We start from the raw sequence: 27846 nt of genomic DNA, 5'->3' as shown, positions 1-27846 counted from the left end.
AACCAGTATGGCCGTATAGACAGATGGCAGTTGAAAAACAGCACTACCCATTTCTCTCCCTGTCTTGCAGAACTCTAGGGCAAAATAAGAAGAGGGGGGTAGAGCCAAGAAATAAGCCATCTGTTCTAGTGGTTCTGGCCATACCAGCGTCTCTGTCCATGGAGCAGTCAATATGGGAAACATGTTTTCATTTCTTTTCAAAAATAATGTTTATTATAAATGTTATGTGTAGATACTATAGAAAATTTACCAAGCATAAAAGATGGGAAATAGGGAAGAAAAACTACCCATAATCTCACTATTTTGAAATATATATTATTAACATCCTGGAGATAAAATAAATTACTCAATTTTCCTCTCTTACCAGTGTATCATGAGCATATTTCCATGTCATTATATTTACCCCTAAATTATTTTTAATAGCTTCAAAATATTCTGCTGAACGTATACACCTTAGTTCATTTGACCAATCTCTTGTTATTGAATACCTGACTTTTTTTCAATTTTTTACTGTCATAAACAGAACAGCAATGAACATTCTTGTATCTAACTAAATTTTTAGACAAAACCATAATTTCTATGTAGAAATTTCTAGAAGTAGCATAACTGGTTCAATGAGTATACATTTATTTGAGTAAGGCTTTGAACTCTTTTGCAAAGTGCCCTCAGGAATATTCAAATGATATATGCACCCGTGTGTTACGCAGGAGAATGCACGCTTCAGGCCATCCACACCCACAGTGGGATTTATCACTTTCTTTTTTGATCCTTACCAATTTTATTAACAAAAAATAGCATCTCATTACTGTTTCAGATTGCATTTCCTTGTTTACAAGTGAGGAGGACATTTTTCCATATGTCTATCAGCCGTTAGCAATTCTTTGGGGAAATTCTTCGGCCATGTCCTTTGAATCAGCTCCTAATATTCCAGACAAGTAACAGCCACTGACTCCCTTGGTCCTGACTGACCATCCCTCTGCCTCCAGCAGTGTTTGCAGAGCAGAGCTGGCCAAAGTACCAGGGCACATAGCAGGAAGTGAGGAAAACCCAGCAATGTGCCTGTCCACAGAGTTCAAGGTCACTGATAAGACCCCCTCCACCTGGAAGTCCCCAGTGCTTCTCTCCTGCTACGAGTATAGATTGCAATTACGTTTCACTTTTGAGAAATTAAAATGAACTGGTGTGTTCACAGGGAGATTACGGCATCCCAGGCTATGGTCCTATGGGACGAAAAGGAATAAAGGTAAATATGAAAAGCAATTATTTCTTTAATTGGCAAAACAAACCTAAATAATATAAGAAGAAACGATCATACTGCAGAAGTGGTCAGTTGGTTTATTTATGTTCTCTGCTGCAAATTGTAGGGCCCAAGAGGATTCCCTGGAGATATGGGGCAAAAGGTACTGTGCACATGACCTTGTTTTGAAATTACCATGATCCTGATTTTCTATTTGAGAATTAAGTTTAAAGAAAAAAAGCAAAAAAAGAAGGGTAATTGTTTTGCCAGGGCTTCATGAATAAAGGACCATACTTAACTACTATGGATCTTTAAATTGGAAAAGACTGTCCTGTCCTTTGTTGCCTGATATCCCTGGTCTTGAAACTCTACCTCTAGACATCCTCTCAGGTCTAGTCCTTCTGTCTTCTTGATCTCTCTGCCTCAGGAATCTCATTCCAAACTCTTGGCTTCTGCTCTTGGTGTTTGTTTTCATTGCGGCCTTCACTTCCCCTCACCTGGAAGGTGACAACATTCTCCTCGTGGTCTCCATTTCCTCCTCCCTTCTTTGGTTAGTCCCAAACACCACTGTCACTTGGTGTCTTCCACAGCGTAACCTACTCATGTTCCTCTCCTGAGCAAACAGTTTCCAGAATTCCTCATTACCTCCCAGATTGAAATCCACCTCTGGGCTCCACCACCAGCCATACCTTCCATTTCAGTCCGAGCATTTCCTGTTATGTCTGTTCTTGTACACTGGAATTCTGGGATAAGATTTCTTTCTTTCTTTCTTTCTTTTTTTTTTTTTAAGTGTCCTGTCCAGAATAGTGTCTTCCAATAGTTGGTGCTCAAATTAAAATACAAAATATGGATTCCAAAAAATTGAATGTCCAAGCAAATCAAATCAACTACAGGGAAACAGCCAATTTTTGAATCCTCTTGAAAGTGCTTTTAATGGATAAACTACCAGAAGAGATTCTTTCCTTAGCTAGAGAAGGGTGCAAGAGGAAACTATATAAATAACTATTAGGACAAGAGTTCTCCTTGTAGGGACGCCTGGGTGGCACAGCGGTTAAGCGCCTGCCTTCGGCTCAGGGCGTGATCCTGGCGTTATGGGATCGAGCCCCACATCAGGCTCCTCTGCTGCGAGCCTGCTTCTTCCTCTCCCACTCCCCCTGCTTGCGTTCCCTTTCTCACTGGCTGTCTCTATCTCTGTCAAATAAATAAATAAAATCTTAAAAAAAAAAAAGAGTTCTCCTTGTAGAAGACCAATTTCCTAATTTACTGATAAAGGGAGAAAATTAGCATATTTCAGTTTAGGGATAAATGTGAAATTAGTTTTTTGATAAATAGGTGCTAAAATTCATTTCCTACCAAGGTCAGAGTAAATTGTTTTTTTTTTACCTTCAGCTTTTTCAGAAATGATTCATGAATTTAGGAAGTAATTAATTATTTAGTATTTTCTGTAGTTAATACTCCATATGTTTTCCCTGATTTTCAAGCATTTTTTCCTTTAGATATTTTAAATAACTGATTGGGTAGCCATTGCCTTGTTATTTATGCATAAATATTTGTATTCTTAGAAAATTGAAAATAGATTGGGAAATATTTAAGTGTATCAATGACTTAGTTCCAAGCAACAGGAGAAGGTGACATTTAATGTTTAATATATAGTGTAGTTATAAGATCAGTTAGGTTTTAGATTAGAGAGAATTATTTGTATTCTTTCATAGCAAATATTTTAATATATTGATTTCTTATATCTGAATCTTTAGGGTGCTGTTGGTGATCCTGGAATTCCTGGGGGTCCTGGACCCAAAGGATTTAGGGGATTAACAGTAAGTGGCCTATAATTCCAGAAATAATAAATGTTTCTTTGGAAGACTCTGCCTTTTATGTTGTAGTAATAAATGTGGAATATTGATCTAACACAAGGGCATCTGAAGTGCCACTCCCGGGCTGTGTGACCTTCATCACACCTTTTCAGGGTCTCTATTTCTAAAACATGAGACTTGAACTTGACACCAAAGATTACTTTCAGCTCTAAAATTCTATGGTTCCATGAATCTGAACTATTTTAAAGATTTATAGATTGATAACTGGCTGTTCCAAGAAATGTCAGTGCCTTTCAGTATTTTCTAAGGCACATATTAAAGCCCAGAATATTAACCCTGAGTGGAAATGCAGCTGACATCTTCCCACTCTGTCCCTGAGAGTTTTCTGACAATTCCACTACCCATAACCAAGGTCATCTAGGGCATTCATTTTAAGGAAGGCTGTTAAGATCTTCTAATTAGGCAAGTGTAGAGTAAAATGTTATAGTTTTTTAAAAACAAAACGCTGAGACAAGCATCTTTTCATTTTGAAGTGTGAGTGTAATATCAGTGGTCATTATCAGCATGAAAGAGATGCAATTCAACAGATAGTTTCCATCTGGCTGGATAAATTTCATTAGCCTCCGTATCCATCACCTTGAAGTATGGGAATGACACAGTCACCCATGTCCTCTTATGTATGTGGAGAATTATTTTTTGTATTTGATCCTTTGCAGATGGGAGGTTTTTAATTAGATCTCTGTGTGCCCTAGTATATTTGCTTTTTTCTTTTTCTCTTTCTTTCTTTCTTTTTAGCACCAATCCTAGTTTATGACTAATTTAGATTCAAATGCACAGCCAGTGCCAGAGCAAAGTATGTCACTAAATGGAGAGGCTAAGAGGAAAATGGAGGTTTTCCAATGTTTAAGAATGGCTATTTATATTATAAGTAAGGAATTTACTTGACTTGAATTAATAGTTGCTTTCTCTAAAAACATTTTGGCGGGGGGCGGGGGGCGCCTGAGTGGCTCAGTAGGCTAAGTGTCTGACTCTTGATTTTAGCTCAGGTCATGATCTCAGGTCATGGGTTCAAGCACCACATCGGGCTTGTGCTCAGCCTGGAGTCTGCTTGAGAGTCTCTCTCTCTTCCTCTCATTCTGCCCCTCTCCTCACTCACGCGCTCTATAAATAAATAAATAAAATGTTTAAATTTTTTTTTAAAATTTTTTTAAATTATAAAGTCTCATTAAAACTGAGGTAGTTTCCATGGATAGACTGTGTAGAAACTAAAGCATGTTCCTATCTGCAGCGCACTGTAGGCCTGAAAGGTGAAGAGGGACCGCCAGGACCCCCAGGCCCTCCTGGACGGAGAGTAAGTATACCATTAGAACCAAGTAGCCTGTACTAGTTTCTAGGATGTTCCCTGGAAGGGGCACAGATTTTAAAGTCAGAGCGCTGGGTTCAAGTCCAAACTCTGCTTCTTGTTGGCTGTGCCCTTGGGTTGGTCACCTGCTCTCTCAGTTTACTTCTAAAATGGAGACAACATATCCTATCCTACCACCGCAAAAGGTAGCAGTGAGGACCAGATTCTCAAATGTGAACACTCCTTGTGAATGATAAAGTTCAGTGCAAATATTAGCTGTTACTATTATTTTTTTACTAAAGTTTAAAAATAGGAATGGGAATGCGTAAGCTTCGTAAAGGTGGCCTGTCCAAGTTCCAGCATGCAAGACAAGTTGATCGTTTCCTAAATCACTGTTGTTGCCTTCCCATCTTCAAAATATGGACTCCAGATAGATTTGGAAATATAACAGCAGCTTCCCACTATGCTTCCACTGCAAGAGAAATGCCACCTCTGGAAGCATTCCCAGGCAGAGTCAGGCACGTCTCCCAGTGATGAAACATCCATATCTCTATTTTAGTGCCTCTCCTGTTATCATAATGATTTATTTACTCATCTCTCTCTCCTGATGAGCTAGTCAGGTAAGAACCACAAGTTGCCAGCCCCTGGGTTTGTGTAGGAGGCGCAGGAAGCATTATGTACAGAGTGGAAAAACAGCTTATCTCGTTCTGTGCACTCTGTTTTGTGACTACCTGGAGGAGTTCTTTAACTTGGGACCTCATAGAGAAAACAAAAGCATGGATGTTTTGTGGATGAAAATACAATGAGAGTCAACTGGCTGTAAAGGATACTCTAATACATCTTTTTTTTTTTTTCCTTTCACGTTAAGGAACTGGTGAATATGTAGACCCTCGGTGAGACTCTAGTCTCCGAGTCATACTGATCTGGTCTGGATTTGTCTCCTTTCTAGATTCTGGAGCTCTTATATGGGGGTCCCAGGTCTTCCCAGCCTTGTGCTTGGCCCTGCTGGTCCACTGGAACATGGTGTCACTGTCCCAGGCTTGCTGGTCTACCAGAACATGGCTTCTCTGTCTTGGGCCTGCTGGTCTGCTAGAATCAGATCAGCTTCTTTGTCTTTGGCTCTCAGTCCTCAGCCTCAGAACTTGCTCGAAGTTCTTCTCTAACTTGGTCCTTTAGGACAGACACTCTGGAGCTCTGATCCTCTGTAAGATGTGGGCTGCCTGCTCTTATTACTAGCCAGAAACTGTTCCTCTCTCCGTTTAAATGGCTGTGCATTCTTTCCTGTCTTGTGCCATAACCTACAAAACGAAGGATGAGACTCTGCATCTCTTAGTGAGATATGTAATTTCCTGATTCTGGTCAGGAAGAACCCAGTGGATAGAATTATGGATGCCACAACATTTCTGGATAACACCAGCAGCACACAATGGGCCACCTCAGCATTCAGCAGACATTTAACTGTTTATTGGGGGGATGAATGGATGGATGGATGGATGGATGGATGGATAGATGGAATGATAGATGGATGGACAGATGACCCAGTTGTCATTTACAATAGAGGTTCTTACACTGACATCCCTGGTTGAGCTTCTGAGCCCAGTGAAATTGTATGATTGTGAACCTGCAATAGAATTTTCTGGATTCAGTTTACTAGTATTCACCAGTTGCTCAAAGAGACCTATGTGTGTTGAACATGTTAAGAACCGCTGCCAAGAAGAAGCCTGATCCTGATAAAAGGAAGTAATAAGGGGAAAAAAGAAAAGTTCAAGCTGTGAAAAAAGCATTGCCTTTTTTTTTTTTTAAGGAAGCTTCTTGATTCGTTTCAGCCAATTATGCATACTCCTTGGTTAATAACTCTCAGCCTTTATGAGCTTACTCTTTTGTGTAATGCTCTTCTTTTGTGTGATGCCCATTTTGCTATGTAATTATCTCTGGTTCTTTCACATATGTAGAGCTCGTATGCTACCACCTGCATTTTAAACTTCTTGATTAGTAATACTTCTGTACCTCTGAATTCTCAATAAATTCCTCTCCTTGTGGCATGCTTTGGGAAGCCTGCTGTTTACATTTCAAGTTTTCTCATGAGAAGTACCTTCTAAGTGTTATATCCTTGGTACGAACATCTTTAAGAAATACTTTTGTTTCTTTATTTCTCACCTAGAAAAGTGGTTCAGTTCACTCTGGGCAGACATTAGCTTTAACTGATCTAACACTGAAACAAAGAAGTTTACACCATTGATTTAAGTGGGGAAATAGCATTATAATATACCAGCTCAGAATACTTTAACTGCTCTCTGCCAGCTGTGCTTTTAAGAATGAAGGTTTTTTTTCTTTACTCTTGTTTTGTCACTAAAGACTCCAGTTTACATCCCAATAACTTGCTCTGGTTTTGTTTTCCTAGGGCATGAAAGGCATGGCGGGGAAACCTGTATATTCCGTACGTATCTCCTTATTCACAAATGGAAACCTAACCAATCCACTGACAAATCAATATGGCCACTCAGAGGTCACTGTGCTCATGTTTCTGTTCTCTTTCTCTTTTTTTATTTACAGCAATGTGATCTGATCCAGTTCATGCGGGACCATAGTCGTGAGTATCTGTGCGTCATGGAACAAGAGGGTCAGTGGGTTGGCGAGGGCACTTAGGAGGAGTGTGGTGTGGGTATGTGGAATCAGTAAGCTGAATCCAGTGGTGACGTGTGTCCTCTGCAACAGGGTTGTCCTGAGTACTTGCTGTACAAACCACTCACATCAAAGGCGGGAGGGAAAGGGGTATAAGTAAAAGACCCAAGAAGTATAGGGGAGAAAATATGCTTCTGGGAAACAACTGGAAACCAACTCAAAAGGTGTTTGAATTAGCTCACACAAATACAACAATTTTGTACAAGGGTCTGCAAGGGCCTGGTGTTAAAGGGATGAGCCTGGAGATTTGGGTTTAGTCAGTTAGTTACTTAGTCAATGACGTCTTCTTGGGTGGGGTGCTTGAATGCATTTATGGGGGAGTGATGGGGAGCAGCAACATGATAGTTTCAGCAGAGGAATAAAGCAGGAGTCAACAAATTGAGAAATTGTCTTTGGTTAGGAGGAAGGGGAAATGAGGTAGAAGAAGTCCAGTATCGCATTTCTGAAAATTTATCCCAAGGAAATAAAGCAAAAGAAAGAAAAAATTATAGGCAAATATGCTTATTGAAATATTATTCATTAGCACAAAATGAATATACCTTTAGACTATTTCCACTTAGAGAATAATTAGATTATGGTGCATCATCTTCTGATCAAATACTAAGCAGATATTGGGTTTTTTTGAAGACTCAATCATAGTATGAATAATATTGTCATTAAAAAGCAGAAAATTAAATTGGATCCTTATTATTTTTACATATAGGTAAATATTTACACAGAAACAAGTTCTAGAAGCAAAAGTAGAAAAATGTAACAACTTACTTTGTTAGAGTGGTAGAATTTTAAGTGATCTGTCTTTTTTCATGCTTCCATTGTGACTTATAATGATGCCTATACAATCACAGTCAGAAGAATATAAGATGGGAAAATTGGAGAGACTTTACGGTAGGAGACTGGATAAAGATGTAGTCGTTGCAAGTGTGGGGCAACGAAAGAACAAAAAGAAAAACAAGTTTGAAATAAGTATAAAGCCAGACCGGGAGAGGCTTAGTACCTTTGTGGATGAGAGAGCAGGAGGAATTGTGAAGAGAAATCACTTGCTGGGAAAATAGGATGACATTAAACATTTTAGAGGTAAGGGGATGTCGTGTGGGTCCTAAATTAAATGATCTATAGGCAGCTAAATAAATAGACTGCCATAAAGGTGAGGATCAAGAGAGGAGATTGTGATGTTGAAGTCATTCACATGCTTGTGGTCCTTGAGGCCGCAGGGATGGGTGAGGTCCTAAAGATGTGAAACTGCAGAGAAAGAAACAGAAACCCAAGGGATGAATCCAGGAAGACATCTTAGCAAAAAGAGTGGGACCAAAGGACAGCAAATGGCATTGCAGAGATGGGGAAGTCCTGCAAATGTGGGTAGCTTGAAAAGAAGCAAGAAAAGGCCAAAGGACAGAAGATTCAAAGGGAGAGGACCTGAGCGAAAGGCGTTGCTTGAGAATTGAAAGCCTTTCCAGCACCCAAGGAAGCGAGAACCAGGGTCTGGGGTCCTGGGGCAATAGAGGGAGAACCCTTGTAGGGGAGGAGAATTCTTCTCAGGAAATCAATAGATATCTTCCCAAGGAAGAACGAAGGAGAAGGAAGCGGTGGGGGGAGGTAAGTACTAGTCTGTGGAGGGTCAGGGATTTGAAGACAGTTTTCCAACACTGAATGAAAGGAGTTAGCCAGGAAATTAGGGGGTCAGGGGAGTGTGGGTTCTATAACCAGGTATGGTGCTGATTGAGGAGCTTGGAACTACGGAATGCAAAACCGAGATGGGATTTGGGTGACAGGTCTTTAGAGCTAATTCAGAGAGCCTCGCTTTATAGGTGACATCATGAAGGCCCTGTGGGGTTGGACTTCTGGTCTACCACGTTTGCTCTTCAGTCCTGCAGCACCCCAGTCCTGCAACACTGGGGTGAGGCTCGGATCCTGAGCTGGTGATGGGGTCCCCAACCCCCAGAATAAAGTAAAAGCTCTAAGGGGCTGAGGGGAATGAGGAGTGGGGGGGTGGTTGCATTAAGAGTTAATGGGACAGTTAGGTAGTCAGGGCCAGGGTCCCCAACAAGAAAACAAGGAGCTGGGACAGCTAAGATGAAACCACACCAGCATCCTATTTTATAGCTTAGACAAGACCGCAGTAGCATCCTGTCTAGCAGGCTCTGAAGAAGTGACTTTTGCAAGACATCCTAAAACAAAACAGTTAATCACGAAACATAGGTCACTATCACAAGGTGAGGCAGTGAGTCTCCAGATGTCGGCCCCAAAGACCATCAACACGTGAGCAATAACCCGATAGGTAGATGGGTGCATGATCAAAGCCCCGACTGGCCCACCTTAGCAACCAATCCACCAGTTGCAAATAAAAGAGGAGGGCCCAAATGATTAGAATTTTGGAGGGAGGGGCATAAGTAAAGACGATTTTTAGGACAAATAAACACACTAAAGGAGATCAAGTAGTTTTCCCAAAGTCAAGCAGCTTTGCCACACTCAAACCCAGACAGGTACATCCATTTCCAGAGCCTGTGTTTCTAGCCTCACAGATGGGTTGGAGGTGAACAAATGGAGGTTCTCAGTCAGAGAAAAAGGGATCTGTTGCAGGCCTTGAGATGCAGAGGAGGCCGTGGGTTCTGAGTCCTGTCTGCTGGCAGTTAGCATCTCAGCAGCCACAGGATGGAGACAGTCAAAAGGTGTTAATAGGGGTGACGTGAGAGCACATGAGCTATGGGACAGCAGGGTGGAGGTTAGGCTGTTGCCAGTGCTAGTAAAATCTTTTATTATATTGGAGTGACTCACTTGCTTTTTAAGAATTGAGAAACATGAGCAAGGAAATTGTCATGCCAGTGCTTTCTAAAGATTTACCAACATCTCCTTCTGATTGGTCCCCTGCTTATAGAGTAAATCACTTAGAAAAACCAGATGCTTTTTGCTCAGGAGAAACCCTTGGAGGCTTTTCCTCCTCTCCCTAGATACGGAGATCACTCAAACCCAGGAGCTGTATTTTTCAGCAGAGGCCAAGTTTATTTGGAAATCCCCACATTTCTGCAGGAAAAAGAGAGGTTCCCAAGGCGTTCATCTGGGAGGAAAATAAGCCCCCTCATATTTTAGCCTTGCCTTGCTGAATGACTCTCAAGGCTACAAAAAGAGAGACAAGACAAATTGAAGTTGAGCTATGTTGCCTTTTAATCAGAGGCTCATCTATTCTGCTTCTAAGATAAGTGGTCAGTGTTTCAGATTTCAACCAAGATTGTGCTGAAGTCTGCTGGCCATGGCTCACAAGGAGAGAAGGTCAGGAAGGTTCACCCATTAATAAAATTCTGTGTACGTATTCCTCAGGCCTCCAACCTTGCATCCTGTAATTTAGGAATTAGCTTCATTTGCAAGTAGAGTCAAATAAAATATTAAGGTTTGCTGAAATTTTGTTCTGGGGGATTATTTTTAGTCTGTGTGCCAAAAATGTAACAGACTCTTCTCTCTCTCTCTCTTTTATAGCTTGTTGGAAAGGTGAGTATTCTCACCGTACTGTGCTTCTTGCTGAAGTAATTAGCTACATTGTGACAAGACCCATTTGAAAGAAACTCTCAGCCCTGTGGGAAAAAGGACTTCTTCTTTCTATGAAGACACTTCTATCTTATGATTATGCCTATAGTTGTCAATGTCATTTTCCTACCTGATTGTAAGATGGTGACACCCAGTCCCGAGCCCCTTCACACTATTGTGCTTTCTAGGTCCTGTTCACAATTTCGTTTCTTCACGGAGTAGGCCTGCATTGCTGGGGAATTCAGGGACAGGGCTCTGAATGACCACATTGTCTTGCTCTGTTGCTGACCCTGTGGACACTGGCTTCTTGGACGCGTGATGTTTCCTTTCCTGTCTCTGACCCACACGCACATCTTTCGTTTCACCGAGCGCTCACCTTTCATACACCTGGCCTTGCTGTGAGTGGTCTTCCTGGGGCCTGGACCACAGTGGGAGTCGCATGGCACCTTAGATCCCTTGGACTCCATTGCTACTGAAGCTGTTATGTCAATGTCAAGAGCTCCTGGACTTCCAGAAGCCTGCTGATGTAGACGCATAGAGACTTATCCCGAAAGTTTGAGCTTATCCCAAAATTTGGCATCATTAACTTTAATTATGAAAAACAAACAAACAAAAAACCTTACACATGTATGTGCCCAATAAAGCTTCATGGATTTGAATTAAATTTATCAGTTACCCTGCTTGGCACTAGGAAAAGGAGAAAATAAAAATAAATAGAAACTGGTTCTGCTTTCTGGGAGAATCTGTGACAATAGGTCAGTCTTGAAGAGGCTTTCCTACCACTTCTTTAATAATTTTTAGTATTAGGGCTAAGAAGGGAAGAATTCTTAATTTTTCATGTTTTATTGCTCATTATTAGCTTTGATGTTTTTTCTTCGCTATAAAATTCCTTGATTCAAAACATCTCTGAATCAACCCTTCGACTCCTATTCTATTACTGAGAACAGTGGGGTGCGGTATGGGTTATGTGCTTGGGGAGTTAACCAGTTTGAAGATAGTAGAGCAGCCTATGTAGATGAGGGTGTTTGTTTTTTAAATAATCCCCTTTTCTCTTCCTGTGTTCAGACTTCAATAGCACCTTGAAAAGTTAGGTTTGATACGTAGGGGCGATTCCCTGTGAGATTCCTAAAGTTCAATCATCAGAAGATTATTAGCATTGAGTTGGAAATTGCAAACAGCCCCATTTTTATAACAGCTCATTGCAAGCCTGCTGTGGTCCTGCTGCTCCCTTCCTCCAGCCACCCTTGCTTTCATTCAAGAGCTAGTTCCGTGAGGGCCCTGGGGGCCCCTCTCTTGGGAAACGGCCTCTTTGTCCTCCAAATAATAGTCACTCTGTACCTTCCCGTGGAGCAGTCCTCTCCAGGATAGATTCCTTGAGAGCAGGCTTGAATTTGGGTCATCTTTGCATATATCTCGGCTTCTGTCACCCAGCATGCTACTCAGTGAAAACTTATTGCATAAGTAGATGAAAATCTTCCAACTGACTATAGTTATTAGTAGATCATTTCTGAAGATTTTTGAAGACAGTAAGCTTTCGAAACCCTCAAAGCTATTGTTTTCTTTTATTCATTTTTTAAAAAATTTACTTAGAGTAAAATTCATTTTTTTGTGTGAGTTCCATTTCAACACTGCATAGATTCATGTAACCACCACCACGATCAGGATTCGGAACTGCTCTGTCAACCCAGATACTCCCGTCAATTTCTTTTTAAATAGCAGGCTGATTGAGGGCTGCGAAGTCTGAGTATTATGCCACTGCATATGAATGCTCTAGACCCATATGACACCTTCACACGAACAAAGAGTTACTTGTTCTGGAGCTGGAGGCAACACGCTAGCCCTTGGTGTGAACCAGCTGCACCCCTGGAGTAAAAGGAATGGGAAGGGCTTTTGATCAGCAAAATAACTTCATACTTCTGCTTTTCATGTTTGCAGGAACGTGTCCAGTGTACCCAACAGAGCTGGTATTTGCCCTGGACCAGTCCTACGGTATCTCCGAACAGAGATTTAATGAAATGAGGGAAATCGTCACATCCATTGTCAATGACCTTAACATCAAGGAAAGTAACTGCCCGGTGGGAGCGCGAGTTGTTGTAGTTTCCTATGACTCAGGCACGAGCTACCTCATCCGCAGGTCGGACTACCGTAACAAGAAGCAGCTCCTCCAGCTTATTTCCCAAATAAAATACCGACCCCCCACAGAAGCCCGAGATGTTGGTAATGCAATGAGGTTTGTGGCCCGGAACGTTTTCAAGCGGACATACGCAGGAGCCAACGTGAGGAAAGTCGCTGTGTTCTTCAGCAATGGACAAGCAGCCAGTCGGTCATCCATCATCACCGCCACCATGGAGTTCAGTGCCCTAGACATCAGTCCGGCAGTCTTTGCTCTTAATGAAAGGATTTTCCTTGAGGCTTTTGAGGTAAGAACTTCCCTTGGCAACTTCTGCCTGTATAACATAGAAAGACAGGGATAGTGGGGAGTAAGGTAGGGAGTCGGATACGTGGTCTCTTTTTTCCTGCAGTTTTCCCAGCTGTATTGTTGCCAGGGTCCGTGAAATCCAGTGTCTAATAACAGTGGTAGTCAGTCACACAGCAGCCACATTTGCTCAGCTCCAGCTGTGCGCCAGGCTCCGTCCCTAGAACTTTACATACGTACTCACAACCCTCTGAACTGAATGTTGTTATCTCCATTTAAAAATGAGGAAACTGAGGCCCAGAGAGTTTGAGTGACTTCTCCAATTCTGTACAGCTAATAAATGGCTAAATCAAAATCCCAGCTAAGGTTCGTCTGATAGAAGGGGCCGTGAATATGGTGTTCTACCAGCCCCTGCAGATCAGCTGTTCCTCACATCTGTCAGCTGCTTTTGCTGTATCTCATCGACTAGCTGGTCTTAACTTCTGATAGATGAAGTTTAGGGGATCTTTGAACCTCTAAAGTTGTGTAAAACATTTAATGGTAACGAACATATGAACCCAAGAGAGATTTGGATCGACAGATTCTTATGGGAATCTATGTTTCTTCCTCTCCCCCCAAAACTGAAGAACTTCTCCATCTACTGTTCTACCGTTTAGATTGTCCATGAACTACATGCTCCTAGAGCTGGGTGAAGCCATGGTGTCATCAAGAGGTCTAGATATATACACAATACCTATATTTCTACTGTAAAGAGAAAAAGAAGCCCTCTATAACACAAAGAGAATCAATCTGCTCATGACACATCCAAGTAGTTTTGGGGAATAGGAACCACAGAGAGCCACAATAGAAACTGACAAAAAGGATTGTAGGAAATCAAAGTTTTCTCTAGAAAAATGATTACCTCCCAACATACTAGATTATTTACTTATTTGTTATTTTATGGTATATGTCCTCACTGCACTAGACTGTAAGGTGGGGATTTTATCTGCTTTGTTCGTTTCTGTATCCCCAGCACCTAGAATACTACCTATAACATTATTGGCATTCAATAAGTATTTACTGAATGAATGAATGAATGAATGAATGAATGAATAGCATATGGTTTATTCTTAAGAATAAACTTCCTTGATTTACCAAGGCAGTATTTAGTCTTTCCATGGGGGACAAACAAGGTCAAACGCAAAATAATACCCAAAGCATCCAATTTTCATAAACAAAATAGTAGGGAATGTGGTAAATACTTTCTGATTATAAGACTGGAATAATTATAAGTATTTTCAAATGCTCACTCAACACTTTATAGAAAAACAGGGTGCAGCTTTTCTAACCCTTTACTTTCCCAAGGGAGAAGGGAAAAAGCATGAGTATTCATGTGGATTGAGAGATACTTCGTCACCACCTGGGAATGACGGGTTTCTTTCTTGGTAGTGAAAGTGTCTGCCTTCCATGGTGCCTCAAAGAGATTAAATGCCCAATATATAGCTATTGACTCCCTGAATGAATGAGTGAACTAGAGAATGAATGAATGCTATATATTGCCCATTTCAGTAAGTATTAAAGCAAGAAAAGCGATCAAGAGAGACAAAATCAGGCCATGTACTACCAAGAATTTTGAATAGATGTAGTGTCTTTTGTCTACTATCTTTGGAAATACACTTTTAAATTAGAATTTGTGATTGAGGAAGTCCACTTGACATCTGAAAGGTGTACTTTCTTCTAAACAGTGTTATTTGGGTGGAAATAGTTAAGATCACTGCTTAAAGAGGCCAAGGGAAACTTGTATGTAGATAAAATTTCTGCAGGATCCGACTTCAGAAGCTGAGGTGTGGTTGATAATCAGCTGGTGCATAATCAGAAGCATATGGGGGCCCCTGGCTGGCTCAGTCGGTACAGCATGAGACTCTTGATCTTGGGGTTGTGAGTTTGAGCCCCACATGGGGTACTTAAAAATAAAATCTTAAAAAAAGAAGCATGTAAAATTTAATGAAGAATTTCAGATTTGGAAATAAGTGTGAGATTTTAATGCTTGCCCTGGTGAGTGAATTTGATGGTTATCATGTGGTGTTTTTCTCATCATAAAATAAAGATGCTGATACCTGCCTTACATACTTCTTGGTGTTGTTTAGAGTAAAAGGGGGATGGTGTGTGTGTGTGTGTGTGTGTGTGTGTGAGAGAGAGAGAGAGAGAGAGAGAGAAGATGTACTGAATAGAGCAAAAGGCTATAATGCAAGATAATGGTGATTAGTTAGGGTTTTTTTTTTTTTTAAGATTTTATTTATTTATTTGACAGAGAGAGAGACAGCCAGCGAGAGAGGGAACACAAGCAGGGGGAGAGGGAACAGGGAGTGGGACAGGAAGAAGCAGGCTCCCAGTGGAGGAGCCTGATGTGGGGCTCAATCCCAGAATGCCTGGGATCACGCCCTGAGCCAAAGGCAGATGCTTAATGACTGAGCCACCCAGGCGCCCCTAGATAGGGGTTTTTCAAACTAATCCTTAAAGTGAGCCCACAATGGCTTCCTGATAATGGTTGAAGAAAATGAGCAAAACAGCATATACTTGTTTTTCATTACAGTTTGACAACACTGGAACATTTCAGGTGATCCCAGTTTCTCCAAATGGAGAGTATGAGCCATTAGAAAAATTTCAACACTGTACACTTTGCTATGGTAAGACCCATGAGAATGTATTGTGCAGAAACAAATGCCTTCTGGGGGAGTTGTTAAATCTGGCTTTATCAGATATTTCTAGTTTCGAATATAGATTCTATTTTAAGTTTTCGAGTCTTCTAACACCATACATATGGGTTTCAATCTCTGTAATATTTAGAGCTTCCAGAGAATGTGAAAATTGGTTTAGAATACTATCCCAATTGATGTGGCTTTTCTTTGGGGACAGTTTGGTAGTATGTATCGAAAACCTCTAAGATATTGAAAATATTTTCTAAATGAGTTTAGACATGACTTGCAGACTTCAAGTATACATGCTACCTTCATCTGCTTTCAACAAAGACCTTCCCAAATTGCATTCTAGTGGCTACAGAAATATTGGGACATTGAAAATTCTTCATTAATTTAATTAATGTGAGATTAAAGAGGTATTGATCAGATAATTAATTCTTGGTAATCAGTCACTGAATCACTTGAAAAAGGTCTCAGACAACAGTGTCTTGTTGTGCAGACCTTGAACCAATCATGAATCTCTCTATGTGTTTTCAGATAAATGTTTTCCAAATGAGTGCATCAAAGAGATTTTTTTACCTGAAGATGCATACATGGATGTAGCCTTCCTCTTAGACAATTCTCAGACTATAGCAAACGAGGAGTTTAAGGCTGTGAAAACCTTGGTGAGCTCTATGATTGACAACTTCAAAATTGCATCAGACCCTGGAATCTCAAACTTTGGCGATAGGATTGCCCTGTTGAGCTATTCTCCTTGGGATAGATCTAGGAAAAAGAAGGGTGTGGTAAAAACAGAGTTTGGATTTACAACTTTCAACGACAGAGTCCTAATGAAGAGGCACATCCAGTCTTCCCTCCGACAGTTAGAAGGAGAAACCACAATTGGCCATACCCTACTGTGGGTTGTGGAGAACCTCTTCCCACAAACACCGAACTTGAGAAAACACAAAGTCCTTTTTGTGATCTCAGCTGGAGAATATCATGAGAGAAAGGAATTCTTGAAGAAGGTGGCTCTGAGGGCCAAATGTCAAGGCTATGTCATAGTTGTGATTTCCCTGGGCTCTACGTATAAGGAGGACATGGAGGAGTTAGCCAGCTACCCACTTGATCACCATCTGATACAGCTTGGGAGAATTCATAAACCAGATCTGGATTATATTACGAAGTTTATAAGGCCATTTGTTTACTCAGTCAGACGTAAGTCCTTATTTTGTTTTTCTTCTTTAACAAATTAGTGTTTGTTAATAGTACTGATACCCTAACACATCTTTGAATCTATAGCTAACCCAAATATACAAATCAGATGGTGAGATGGGAACAGGGGTGGGATACATCCTGCTTATACTTTGTTTTTACCTTGGTCATGATGTGGTGAGATCTTTTTCATGATAGAATGTCTTTTACGTAACATCTCAGCACTAAAAGCACGGAGCGATTGGAGGTCTCTGGAGCCAGACCTTCTAAACCTAAGGAAGTTTTAGCAATCCTTCGATGAGCATTTACATAAAAGTTTGCCCTACTGCACCTAGTTTATTTTCAACCGTGGCACACCCTGGAAACCTGTATGAAGGTTTAAAGACGGCACGGTCCTGTGCTGTTCCCGAAGAGTGTAAGCATACAAATCACATAGGAATCTTGTTAAAACACAAGTCCTGGTTCAGTGTGTATAGGGTGGAGCCTGAGATTCTGTATTTCTAACCGTCTCCCCAGTGATGTCAGTGGTTCTGGTCCAAGAATGACACTTTACCTAGGGAGGCTCAAGGCCAATGCCCTACAAAATGTCACCCATTGAGTAATAGCTACAAACTGATCTGCAAGAGAGAAATACAGAAATTGAGAATAGGCACCTGCAAAGTTTTAAAGCGATTTGATATTGCCACAGCATACAAGCTCATGGACGGTGTACTCTGTCCCGTATAACAAGACAGAAACCACAGTGTCAGTCTGCAAAGGATTAGGAATAAAAATACCTTCCCCTGGTTTGAGAAAGTCTCTAGAGCAGTGGTTCTTGACTGGGGGTGATTCTGTCCCCCCAGACATTTGGAAATGTCTGGAGATACTTTTTTTTTGTCAAAAATGAGGGAAAGAGAGAGGATACTAGTATCTCATACGTAGAGACCAGAGATGCTGCTAAAAAAAAATAAATAAAAAGAAAAAAAAGAAAAAGAAAGAAATGATACAGCTCAAATTGTCAATAGCACTGAAATTGAGAAACCCTGCCTCTAGGGCACCCCACAGAATCAAGGCTGAACCCTTCTTTCTTTCTGGGACTCTACCAGGTTTAGACCTAGATTCTGTTGGAACCAATCCCACCACCTTTTAAATTCCAAAGCTGCCCTGGTACTCAAGGGATCTCCAGCAGCGCATCGTGACAGTATCTCGAGAGTTCGCTCTCCATTGCAGACAGAGCTCCACCTCTTTGCTATAACTCATATTTGATTGCAGAATCCAGTAACTTCGCCCTTGGGAATATCATGTTATTTCTTTAACTCCAAATGCCTTCAATTGTTTGATACATCATTTTATTATGTAAAAAGAAAGAAAAAGTGCTTCCAATTAAACGTTGATACCAACTTGTCTATTAGAGTTTTGTGTTTTATAGTAATTGAAAGAGCTCTTTTAGACAGACTGGCAGAAGTCATTCTTGTGCACGCGCGAACAGGGAATATGTGTGACGCAGACCGGTGGGGGTGTTCCTAGCGCTACGTCACATTCAAAACTGGACTCCTGGGAGCTATTTCTTGACTCCGGTTCACTGAGATCTATCTTGTTCAATGCAGTGTTGTTCTTTATGTCATCAATATTGATGGCGACACGGCACTTTTAAAAGACGATAAAACAATTCAAAGCTGATCTTGCTGGGCTCTCACGTTAGGCTTTTCAATGATTAGAGCTAGCTTACTTTTGATTGCCACTTGAACAATGTTGGTAAAAGCATCCAGTTCAGTGCCTACCCATAACTACTTGGTTCGTAGGGGTTAAAAGACCCCTCTTCTAATACTTCAGGGAATTGTTCGTAAACTACTGACCCTCATTCTACAAGTTTTGGCGCCGGCATGTTTGCTGTTCCCACGTGCACAGGCAACGCCACCGGTATCACAGTTCCCGCCTTACTAAGGGCAGTGGGCAGATGCAATTGATTAGAAGACTTACTCTCATTTCAGAGAAATGGGGACACGATGCTCATCTTAGAACTAAAGAAGTACAATTGTTGCAGAACCATAAATATTCTCTGAGATATTTTCATGGAATTGTGGATCATTCTGTGGCCAAAAGCCTCCTTTAACTAAAAACTATTTTCCTGAATGAGGAAAATTAATGATATACTTTTCGATACAGAACAACAGTGGGAAGGGAATAATGGGACATATTATTTAGGTCAGTAAGCTAAAATCTTTTCTTTATTATTTTCTTCCTAGAAAATTGGTGTTAATGGGTACAGAAGCACAGAAATAGCAGCATGTAATAAAATGCTACCCTTTGTATGTTTGATCCATTAGCATTAATCCGAGTGAAAAGCTTGACAGATTCAGAACAAAATTTCCCTTAGATTCTGTTAGCCTGAGCATGTGAAAATCATGTATTTCCACATCACAATTAACCTTTAAATGAACAATTTGAGGAGGTTTGTGTTCCATGAGCTTAGTAATTCTTTGGCTGCAGAACACTCTAAAATCAAGTTTTGAATGCTGTTTCTGGTTGCTACTATTTTCTGTTTCCACCCCAGCCAAGATTTGCTGAAATATTTTAGTGACATTGATTGCTTCAAGAAGATTCCTCTTGGGATTCTTTTCCTTAACAAACATAATTTCTGATTTAAAAACCTAACTCTAACTTTGCTCTCTCCATAGGAGGATTCAATGAGTACCCACCCCCAGTGCTTGAGAATGACTGTAGACTCATCTCAAGAGGAGAGGCTTATCAAAATAGTGATCCCCTGTGAGTTAGAAATCTCTTCTATTTACAAGCGACTGTTAATTGACTCATGGGTGTATAACTGCTGATGGCAGGGTATTAGGGTGAGGAAGCTAATAAGGTCTCTGAAGTAAAGCCTTCCCATGTATTCCATTTTCTGTAGCAGAAGCTATGCAGCACAGATGCTTTCTGGATTGATGTTTCTGTAACATCCTCATGAGCTGTATTACAATTTTGCCTTTCAGTTTACAGTTTCCTGAGAAATTCCCACATTGAAATCTACCCCAGAATAGAGCCCACAATATAGCCTTAGCCACCCTGACCTCACTTCCCATCTCTCCCCAGCATCAACGCTGAGTTCTGGCCACACTGGACTCTTATCCGCCTTGTGTGAATGGTTGCTTCACCCTCCTGGGTCTTGGGTCACACGGCTTGGAACTCTGTCCCTTCCAGTGAAAGCTTACCCATCGTCCATGGCCCTGATGGAAGCTGTCTCCTGTTTGAAGCCCACGTTTACTTTCAAAATCCTTACTTTCTTGTCCCTTCTTATACTTCTGTGGAGGCAGTTATCACAGTTTATCCCAATGTCTTGTCTCACTGAAGTCTGGGGTTACATACAATTCATTGTTTCACCCCCCCAAAAGATAGCATTAAAGACCCCACCATGTAATCGCACGTGTAAGTATTTTTCTTAAAATTGTGTCCTAAGTAACAATATAAATAATTAATCTGAATAAATCTTGAACCTAGAATGAGTGGCCCGTTTGGTTTCTCTCTGCTTCTCTGTATTTCACCAAGCTTGGATCCCTAACTGCAGCCTTGCCAAAGCTCAGATTTAAGCCTGTAATTACTTTTTCCTCTCAGATTGCAATTAAGCAAAGAGCTTCTCAGAATAGATAAGGTCTCTTACATCCAGAAGCACAAGGACAAGATGAAGCGTGCTCAGAATTCATGCAAGTACACAGTCCTGTAATGTCAGATTTCGTTCCCTTGGTAGTTTAGCAAGGACGTGTCCAGCAGGCACCACCTGAAGAACAATATGGCACTGATGTCATGTGAAGCAATATTTCCCAGCGTGGAACAAGTCATAAATTCATTTAAAGGCAAATCAGTTCTTACAAAACTGCGGACAAAATATTATAATGTTATTCAGACATGTACAAACATAAATCTAGCTGCAAATACTATGTTTATAGTTCTTGTGCAACTATCAGACTAAAATAAATGCACATCGAACCCAAGCAAACTCAGTAAAACAAAAATTTAAAATGCTCATTTAATATAATGGATGATTCTGTTTTGCCAAAATAGAATTCCTGAACACTGAAAAAAATATGGTACACATGGTAAGAAAATGTAAAATCTGACGCGTGTTGCAGAGGTATGCCTGCTTTCAGCTTGCCCGCCCTGCTGCATGATGCCTTAATTCCTCACCGCTGTCTTCCCTGTACTATTGCAGAATCGTCATTCATATTGTGTGTCATCATACCATTTGGCTTTACCTTGGTGTGAACGTATTATTCCTGTATTATATCTGACTTTTTCCATTTTCTCATTAACTCCCAGCAGTTCAAGTAATATTGCCGCGTGCCAAACACTAGTATCAAATGCCAATGCGAACATGGACACTGAAATTACTTCATGGTGCATAAATAGAATAGAAATAAGAATCAACTTACATTGAATATGTTTTCTAGCATCATCTAAATAAAAACACTTTCTCAAATTATCACAGAGAATTCTTAAACTCCTAAGAATATAAATGTAGACACCATTTTAAGAGATCTAATGTCAGAAAGAAAGTTTTGTATAGTCTTCTTCTCAGAGCAGTTTCCGATTTCTGTTTTCTCTGTTTTCTGTGGGGAGTGACATCAATCTGGGAGATTGTATGGTTGTTCCAAAAAACCTATGATCGAGTTTCTTGTCATGTATCTAAAACTCTGTGACAAATCAGGCTCAGTTTATTCCAAGGTAATAGTTATTAGGCTATACGCAGATGAGGGAAAAGGAAGGATAAATGGGAATTGTTTATTTATCAGTTTATTCTTTTTAATAATAACAAACCTTAATGCATAATTTTATTGAAACAAATTTATTTGTTTACCACTTGTTTTTCTCCTAAGAAATGATTAAGTAACTATATCAAATTGTTGAGATATTTTATTTGCATTCCCCAAACTACAAAAATTCATCTAAAACTTTTGTTTCTTTCTGCTAGGCTTACTCCTGAGCCACATGAGATTTCTTCAGGAGAGAACAGCTTCATTGGCCAGGAATTAAGTGCAGGGAAAGACTCGTCCTTCCTGTGGGAGGACAATGGAAGTGCCCATTTGGTTTACGTACCAAGCCGCGTACTTACACCACAAGAATTAACGATCACATATGCACAAGATTGGGATTCTGAAGAAATTGCAAGTTTAACTTCTGGTAAGGAAATGAAAAGTTATGATGGAATTTTTAAATAATGGGGTCCTCGTCTTTTAATACTAGCAGAGAATCAAGTAAATGAAGGCTGTTCTCTAAGGCAACTTTTTTCAAGTTCAAGATGGTAGCTGCAGCCACTGCTTTAGTTGAAAATGAAGGTTTACATGGTGACAGGCACCACTGAGAAGACCACTGATACGAGCTTTAAGAAATGTCCCTGATGTTCTCACCAAGCTTAAGATTTCTCTAGAAGGTTTGTGTGATGTAGGGGGAGACAATACAGAGAACATTGGAGCAAAGGAAGGATTAAAATCACTTTAAAAGCCGGCTGAGCCAGTGCCTCGGACTCTGTGATTCCATGAGAAGTATAGTATTTTTGAAGTATTTGGAAATGATAGAGCATAGACTGTCCCTCTGCCTGCTCTATATATTTGGTGGCAAAGCAAGAATACCTTCTGGCAGGATTCAATAGTTTCAGACAAATCAGATACATAGAATTTTTGTCTGTGTTTTCGTTAAAAGAAGGGACATTTTAAACAGACTTCAACCATTTCCAGCTATGCATGTAGAGGCTTCCAAAATGCTCATTTGGCCAAAATACCAGCATTGAAAGCATTATGCAAGTTTAAAAGAAAAAGGGGCCAATTTCATGCCAGTTATTCCTAAGAATGAATCACATTCATTCTCAGTAACTTCCTTGGATTAATACCTTTTCTTTTCCTTGGGATCGACACTCACATCCCCACACTGTCCCCCTATCTATGAAACATAAATATTTGCACTTTACCTTTAAAACAACTGACTTTCCTTTTCAAAGCTAGAATTAATAATCGAAAAGTCAATCATTAGTTGAAAAATCATGGTTTTTTTGTTAAAAAAGACGTAATGCAATAAAATGAAATGTCTGTAGTACCATGCATGACATCAAGGCATTCAACTCTGTGTATTTTTTAGTTAAACAATTTTTGTTATCATGTAGACATAGCTTAAAGAAGAGAATAAGATATTTCTTCTTTTTAATGGATACAATTAATTTTGGGTGTTCATTTCAATGATCTAGTACAGGAATTTATTATGGTTTGGTTTAAAAAGAAAAACAACGTTGTTTGGCAGGGTTAGAATACCAAATTATCAATTGTGATCATTTTGTTAGAGGTAAGCATTCTAAAATCTAATAACTCAGAAATGTGTATCTTTTCAGGAAAAGACAGATATGACTGGATATTTAAGAAAAAAAAGAAAAAGAGTTCATCTCTGTTGCCACTTTTAAGAACCATTGTTCAGTAATAACAGAAAGACTGTTTTCACTTGGTTTACCAGATGTTGGGGAATCAAGATACTTGTAGCCAGTGGAAGGTTCATTTTGGCCAAAGAAATCATTGTACATGGCTCTACTAGGAAAAAATGTAGATTATTAGTTGCCCCTCCCCACTTCATTTCTCCTGCTGTGGATTGAAGTGTGCTGGGAATTCTGTGGAGGATTATGTCATGCTGTGGTAGCCTGCAAACAGTGTGAGTCTCAGACCTAAGGATAATAGATATTTTTTATCCTCTAAAATAAATCTGAGTTTCAGATCATAAATGCTGTCTAGGGATTTTGTGCTATTCCTTCCTTCCTTTCTTTTATCATCTTTAGCCAGTTGCCAAAACCTACTGAGAACTTTCTATATAATGTGCCGTCCTCATGGAGAGTACATTGTGGTTCAGATATTTTATTCAGTTGCTAAGAGATGAACTTTGGTTGCTTCCAGATGTATTGCACAAATAGAAGGTTGATAACTTGCATAAGCTCCTCCATATGCTGTGCTTGTTACCCATTTGTAATGTGATCCTTATGGCTGAGGGCTGATCTTTCTATCCTTGAACTGAGAGTCTTGGGGGGAAAGTCTGGAATCTGAACCATTTAAGAAACGGATAGTTTCCAGAGTCCTCTGGGCTGGTAATGAGCTGTGTATCTTCCAAGACAAGCATAATCACTATCTCTCTACCTGTGCCTCTCCCTCTGCTTCTTACTACCTGCTCTGATTTCCAAGTTCATCTTCAATTCCGTCACCTTCCCTGTCCCTCTCCAATCCTTATAGCAGCTGCAGGACAGTCTGTATTGGAATCACCTGGAAGTCCTTCATAAGCACAAATTGCTAAGCCCTCCTCAGAATTACTGCTTCATATTTAGGGGTGTGAGTGGCAAGGAAAAGGCTAGAAACTTTAAAACCAATATAGGTGATTTTTGTATGTCCAAAAGGTTGAGATCCACTATCCCAGGGATTCACAAAGTGTGGTCCCAGCATCAGCAGCACAAACAGCACCAGCAGAACTTGAGAACTCATTAGAAATGGGGCTTCTCAGCACTCATCCCAGACCTACCAAGTCAGAAACTCTGACTGGGGCTGGGGCTCAGCAATCTGAGTTTTAACAAGTAGCGCAGGTGCTCTAATACAGGCTGTGTTTTAAGAACCACTGCTCATCCCACCACTTTGGCATGCCGGATTTGCTCTGCGTTGTCAATGGAGCTGAAAGCAGTTGAGTACCTAGTACCACAGAACAGAAGTGGGAATTCCTGTTTCCAAAGGATTCCAGGTAAACTGCATTATAATTTTATTTTACTCATCTAAAACCACTGAACAGTCATGCTTCCCTCCATTCAACATCTTAAAAAAAAAAAAAAACCACAAAACACTTTTCAAGATCTACATATATAATGTAGAGATAATATCATGCATTTTGATCACAACATGTACAATATAAAAATTCTTTGGGAAATTCAGTCCTTCTTAATTACTTACCAATGGAATACACACAGTTCTTTGAATTATGTAATGAAAAATGGGTGGTTTAATTCTAAGTAAGTTGCAACTGTTGACCCAGCGGCAAGCCTAGCACTTTCATCAAAGACACTAGGTTAACCAATATTTAAGATATAGTTAGTTGATTTTCAAGATTAAAGGACAGGATAATTTGTAATGAAATGTTAAATACCAAACCAAACTCAGCCTGAGGCTCACTCATAGCTTTATGGGGTCTCAGGCCATAGGATAGCATCAACTAATGTTCATTTCAATGAATTTCACTGAGAAATGAGAAGTAACACTTCTCCCTTTCAACTAGCCTGGAATTATGCTTTGGGGAATTTACAAAGCCTCTGTTTTACATTTTTAATTTTTCTAACTTTACTCTGATTCTGATCTACAAATCAGCTTTTTTTAAAATAAGACTTATGTCTTAAAAAAAATTGTCTTTTGACTTTGACTCAATCGCAGGGTATTAGAGTTGGAAAGGTATTTGGTGATCACCTCTTGCAAACTCACCTGGGGGTGATTACACTCTACCCACCTTGGGAGACATATTGCAATGTCTGGAGACAGTTCTTGTTGTCACACGTGGAAGGTGCTACTGGCATCTAATGGACAGAGGCCACCGATGCGGCTAAATACCCTACAATGCCCAGGACCTTCCCCTCATAATGAAGAATTATCCAGTCAAACTGTCAATAGTGGGAGAAACCATGTTTTAGAAGAGACTTCATACCCTCAAGGTCATTCAGGAAGATTCAGAACAGGGACTCACAATTCCTACACCCTGTCCACTGTTTCCCCGTTATACTCTCAAGAGTCTGCTAAGTTTTAAATAATTATCAAAGTACTATCATATCATATAAAATTTGAATACAAAGAATCTTAAATAATTTAGCAAAAGCTATTTGTAGTGTGCGATATATTATTTGGTTTTTCCATAGGCCTATAGGTTTACAGCATTTCATTCAATTGGATATCCTGCTTTTCACATCATATTATGTCATATGTTTTACACATTGCTGCAGGCTTCATACTGATTTTCTGTATCTCATAATGTTACTTTCAATGAATGGATTTATTTATCTTGTTGAACACTTAGCTTGTTTCTAATTTTTGCTGTCATGTATTGAACTTGAATATACTATCTTGACTTCTGCTAAATTTAAATCTGTACTGGACTTAAATGCAGCAGAATTGGCTTCTGAGTCACTCATGGAACACCAGCTGAGTGCCCGACTTTCATTTCAGTATACTTTCTAAAGAGGAGGTCAGTAATAAAATTGTGGTCATATCTGAATTTTAATGACATGTTTCATGAACTCTTTAGGAAATTTCAACCATCTTGATGTTCTTTGGGGAATCAACTGAGTTTCCTGATCATTTTAAACTATAGACTGAGGTTGTTGCATTTACTTTTGCTTGGGAACTTATTATATTGTTATTAGAGTTTTGGTTGTCTTCCATGAAGGTTTAGCATGTGGACAAAACTAATGCAAACTGATTGTTCAGGCTATGTGGACTATTTGAATTCAAATGTACACTGAGGTTGTTTCTGTATGTCTCATGCAATCATTTATTGCAAGGAATAAAGCAATGTTTTAGAATACTAGTGACTTTTTTTTTAAGGTGGACCCCTTTCTTATGGAATAAAACTTGGATACCTGAAGTAGTAATTGGGTGATAGTGGTGGTTGTAGAGGGGGTTGTGATGACAGTGGTAGCACTGGTTGCAGTGGTAGTGAAGACAGTGGTGGTGAAGGTGTTTGCTGTTGCTGATGGTGGTGGGATAGGTGGGTGACAGAGATGTTGATGGCAGCGAGATTGTTGATGGTGGACATGGAGGTAGGGTTATGAGAGTGGGGTGGTGATGATGGTGGTGGTGATACTGGTAGTGGTGGGGAGGTGATGATGGTGGGAGCAGTGGTGGAGGTGTGAGGGTGGGATGGTAGTAGTGGGGGTGGTTGAGGTGAAGGTGACAGTGACAGCCCCCATTGAGGGCTTACCATATGAAGCACTAGGCATTAATGTGGACTTTCCATGACTATTCAGATGTCCTTTCATGTAGCAAATATGTATTGGCTCCTGTTGTGAGTTAAGCCCTGAGCTAGTCTCTTTGGGGGCTTAGAGTGTTTTTTTTTTTTTTTTTAAGACTCAGAGGCCCTGTCTTCAAGGAGCTTGTGGTCTGACAGAGTATATTCTGTGTGTACAAAAAAAAAAAAATGCATAACACAAGTCAGAAAGCATTCAGTTTAATTAAAAGTACAGATGGAATGCTTTGGGAGCCAATATTTATTCCCTGCAGTACAATTCTCAAAGCACCGCATGCACTGTCTCACTTGATTGAACAATGTGTGAGGAATAATCATAACCAGAGAAGCTACTGCTTACTTAGCACAACTCTATGCCAGCCACAATGCTAAGCACTTTATACACATGATTTCATTTAATCTTTACCAAAAAGTCTATCATTATCATTATGATGATTACATTTTTATTGCTTTAATATTTTATTTATTTATTTAGAGCATGCACATGCAAGCAGGGGGAGGGGAAAAGGGAGAGGGAGAGAAAGCATCTCAAGCAAACTCCTTGCTGAGTGCAGAGCACGACATGGGGCTTGATCTCACGACCCTGAGATCATGACCTGAGCCAAAATCTAGAGCCAGACACTTAACTCTCTGAGCCACCCAGGCGCCCCTACATTTTGTACTTTACAGATGAAGACACTGATGCAAATGTTAAGAGCTTCAAGGACTTAGCTTTAAGTGTCAGAGTTGGGACTCAAACCCATGCCCACTAACTTTTAACTATGTATGCCATCTTGCCTGGTGATGGCATTGTCTGCATTTACAGATGAGGAAATAAATCCAATTGCCAGATTTGAGAATAAGTTCAATCACATCATCATTTGGGAGAATTATTTTTGAATAATTTCAGTAGTACAATTTTATTTCAAAAATTTAATTTCATTAAAAAAATTCCTGTTTATAAACTCATCCAGAGGCTATAATGCTAGAATAAATTGGCTTTA

General features: G+C 40.1%; 1 protein-coding gene across 1 annotated transcript in view; it reads left to right on the top strand.

The window, feature by feature from the left end:
- The window catches only part of COL6A5 (collagen type VI alpha 5 chain), a 97179-nt gene that overhangs the window by 50810 nt on the left and 18523 nt on the right, over positions 1-27846 (top strand). Inside the window, exons 25-36 of the mRNA XM_008708806.2 lie at positions 1193-1243; positions 1365-1400; positions 2992-3054; positions 4340-4402; positions 6795-6830; positions 6947-6983; positions 10544-10555; positions 12527-13011; positions 15580-15673; positions 16223-16882; positions 19537-19624; positions 21819-22027. Of these exons, the coding sequence (XP_008707028.2) occupies positions 1193-1243; positions 1365-1400; positions 2992-3054; positions 4340-4402; positions 6795-6830; positions 6947-6983; positions 10544-10555; positions 12527-13011; positions 15580-15673; positions 16223-16882; positions 19537-19624; positions 21819-22027 (1834 nt within the window). The remainder of the gene's footprint in view (positions 1-1192; positions 1244-1364; positions 1401-2991; positions 3055-4339; positions 4403-6794; positions 6831-6946; positions 6984-10543; positions 10556-12526; positions 13012-15579; positions 15674-16222; positions 16883-19536; positions 19625-21818; positions 22028-27846) is intronic.

This window comes from Ursus maritimus, unplaced genomic scaffold, assembly GCF_017311325.1.
Source record: "Ursus maritimus isolate PB19 unplaced genomic scaffold, ASM1731132v1 scaffold_20, whole genome shotgun sequence".
NCBI classification, from domain to species: domain Eukaryota; kingdom Metazoa; phylum Chordata; class Mammalia; order Carnivora; family Ursidae; genus Ursus; species Ursus maritimus.
Note: the sequence above shows the minus strand (reverse complement) of the source record. Positions and strands in the feature narration are given on the sequence as shown.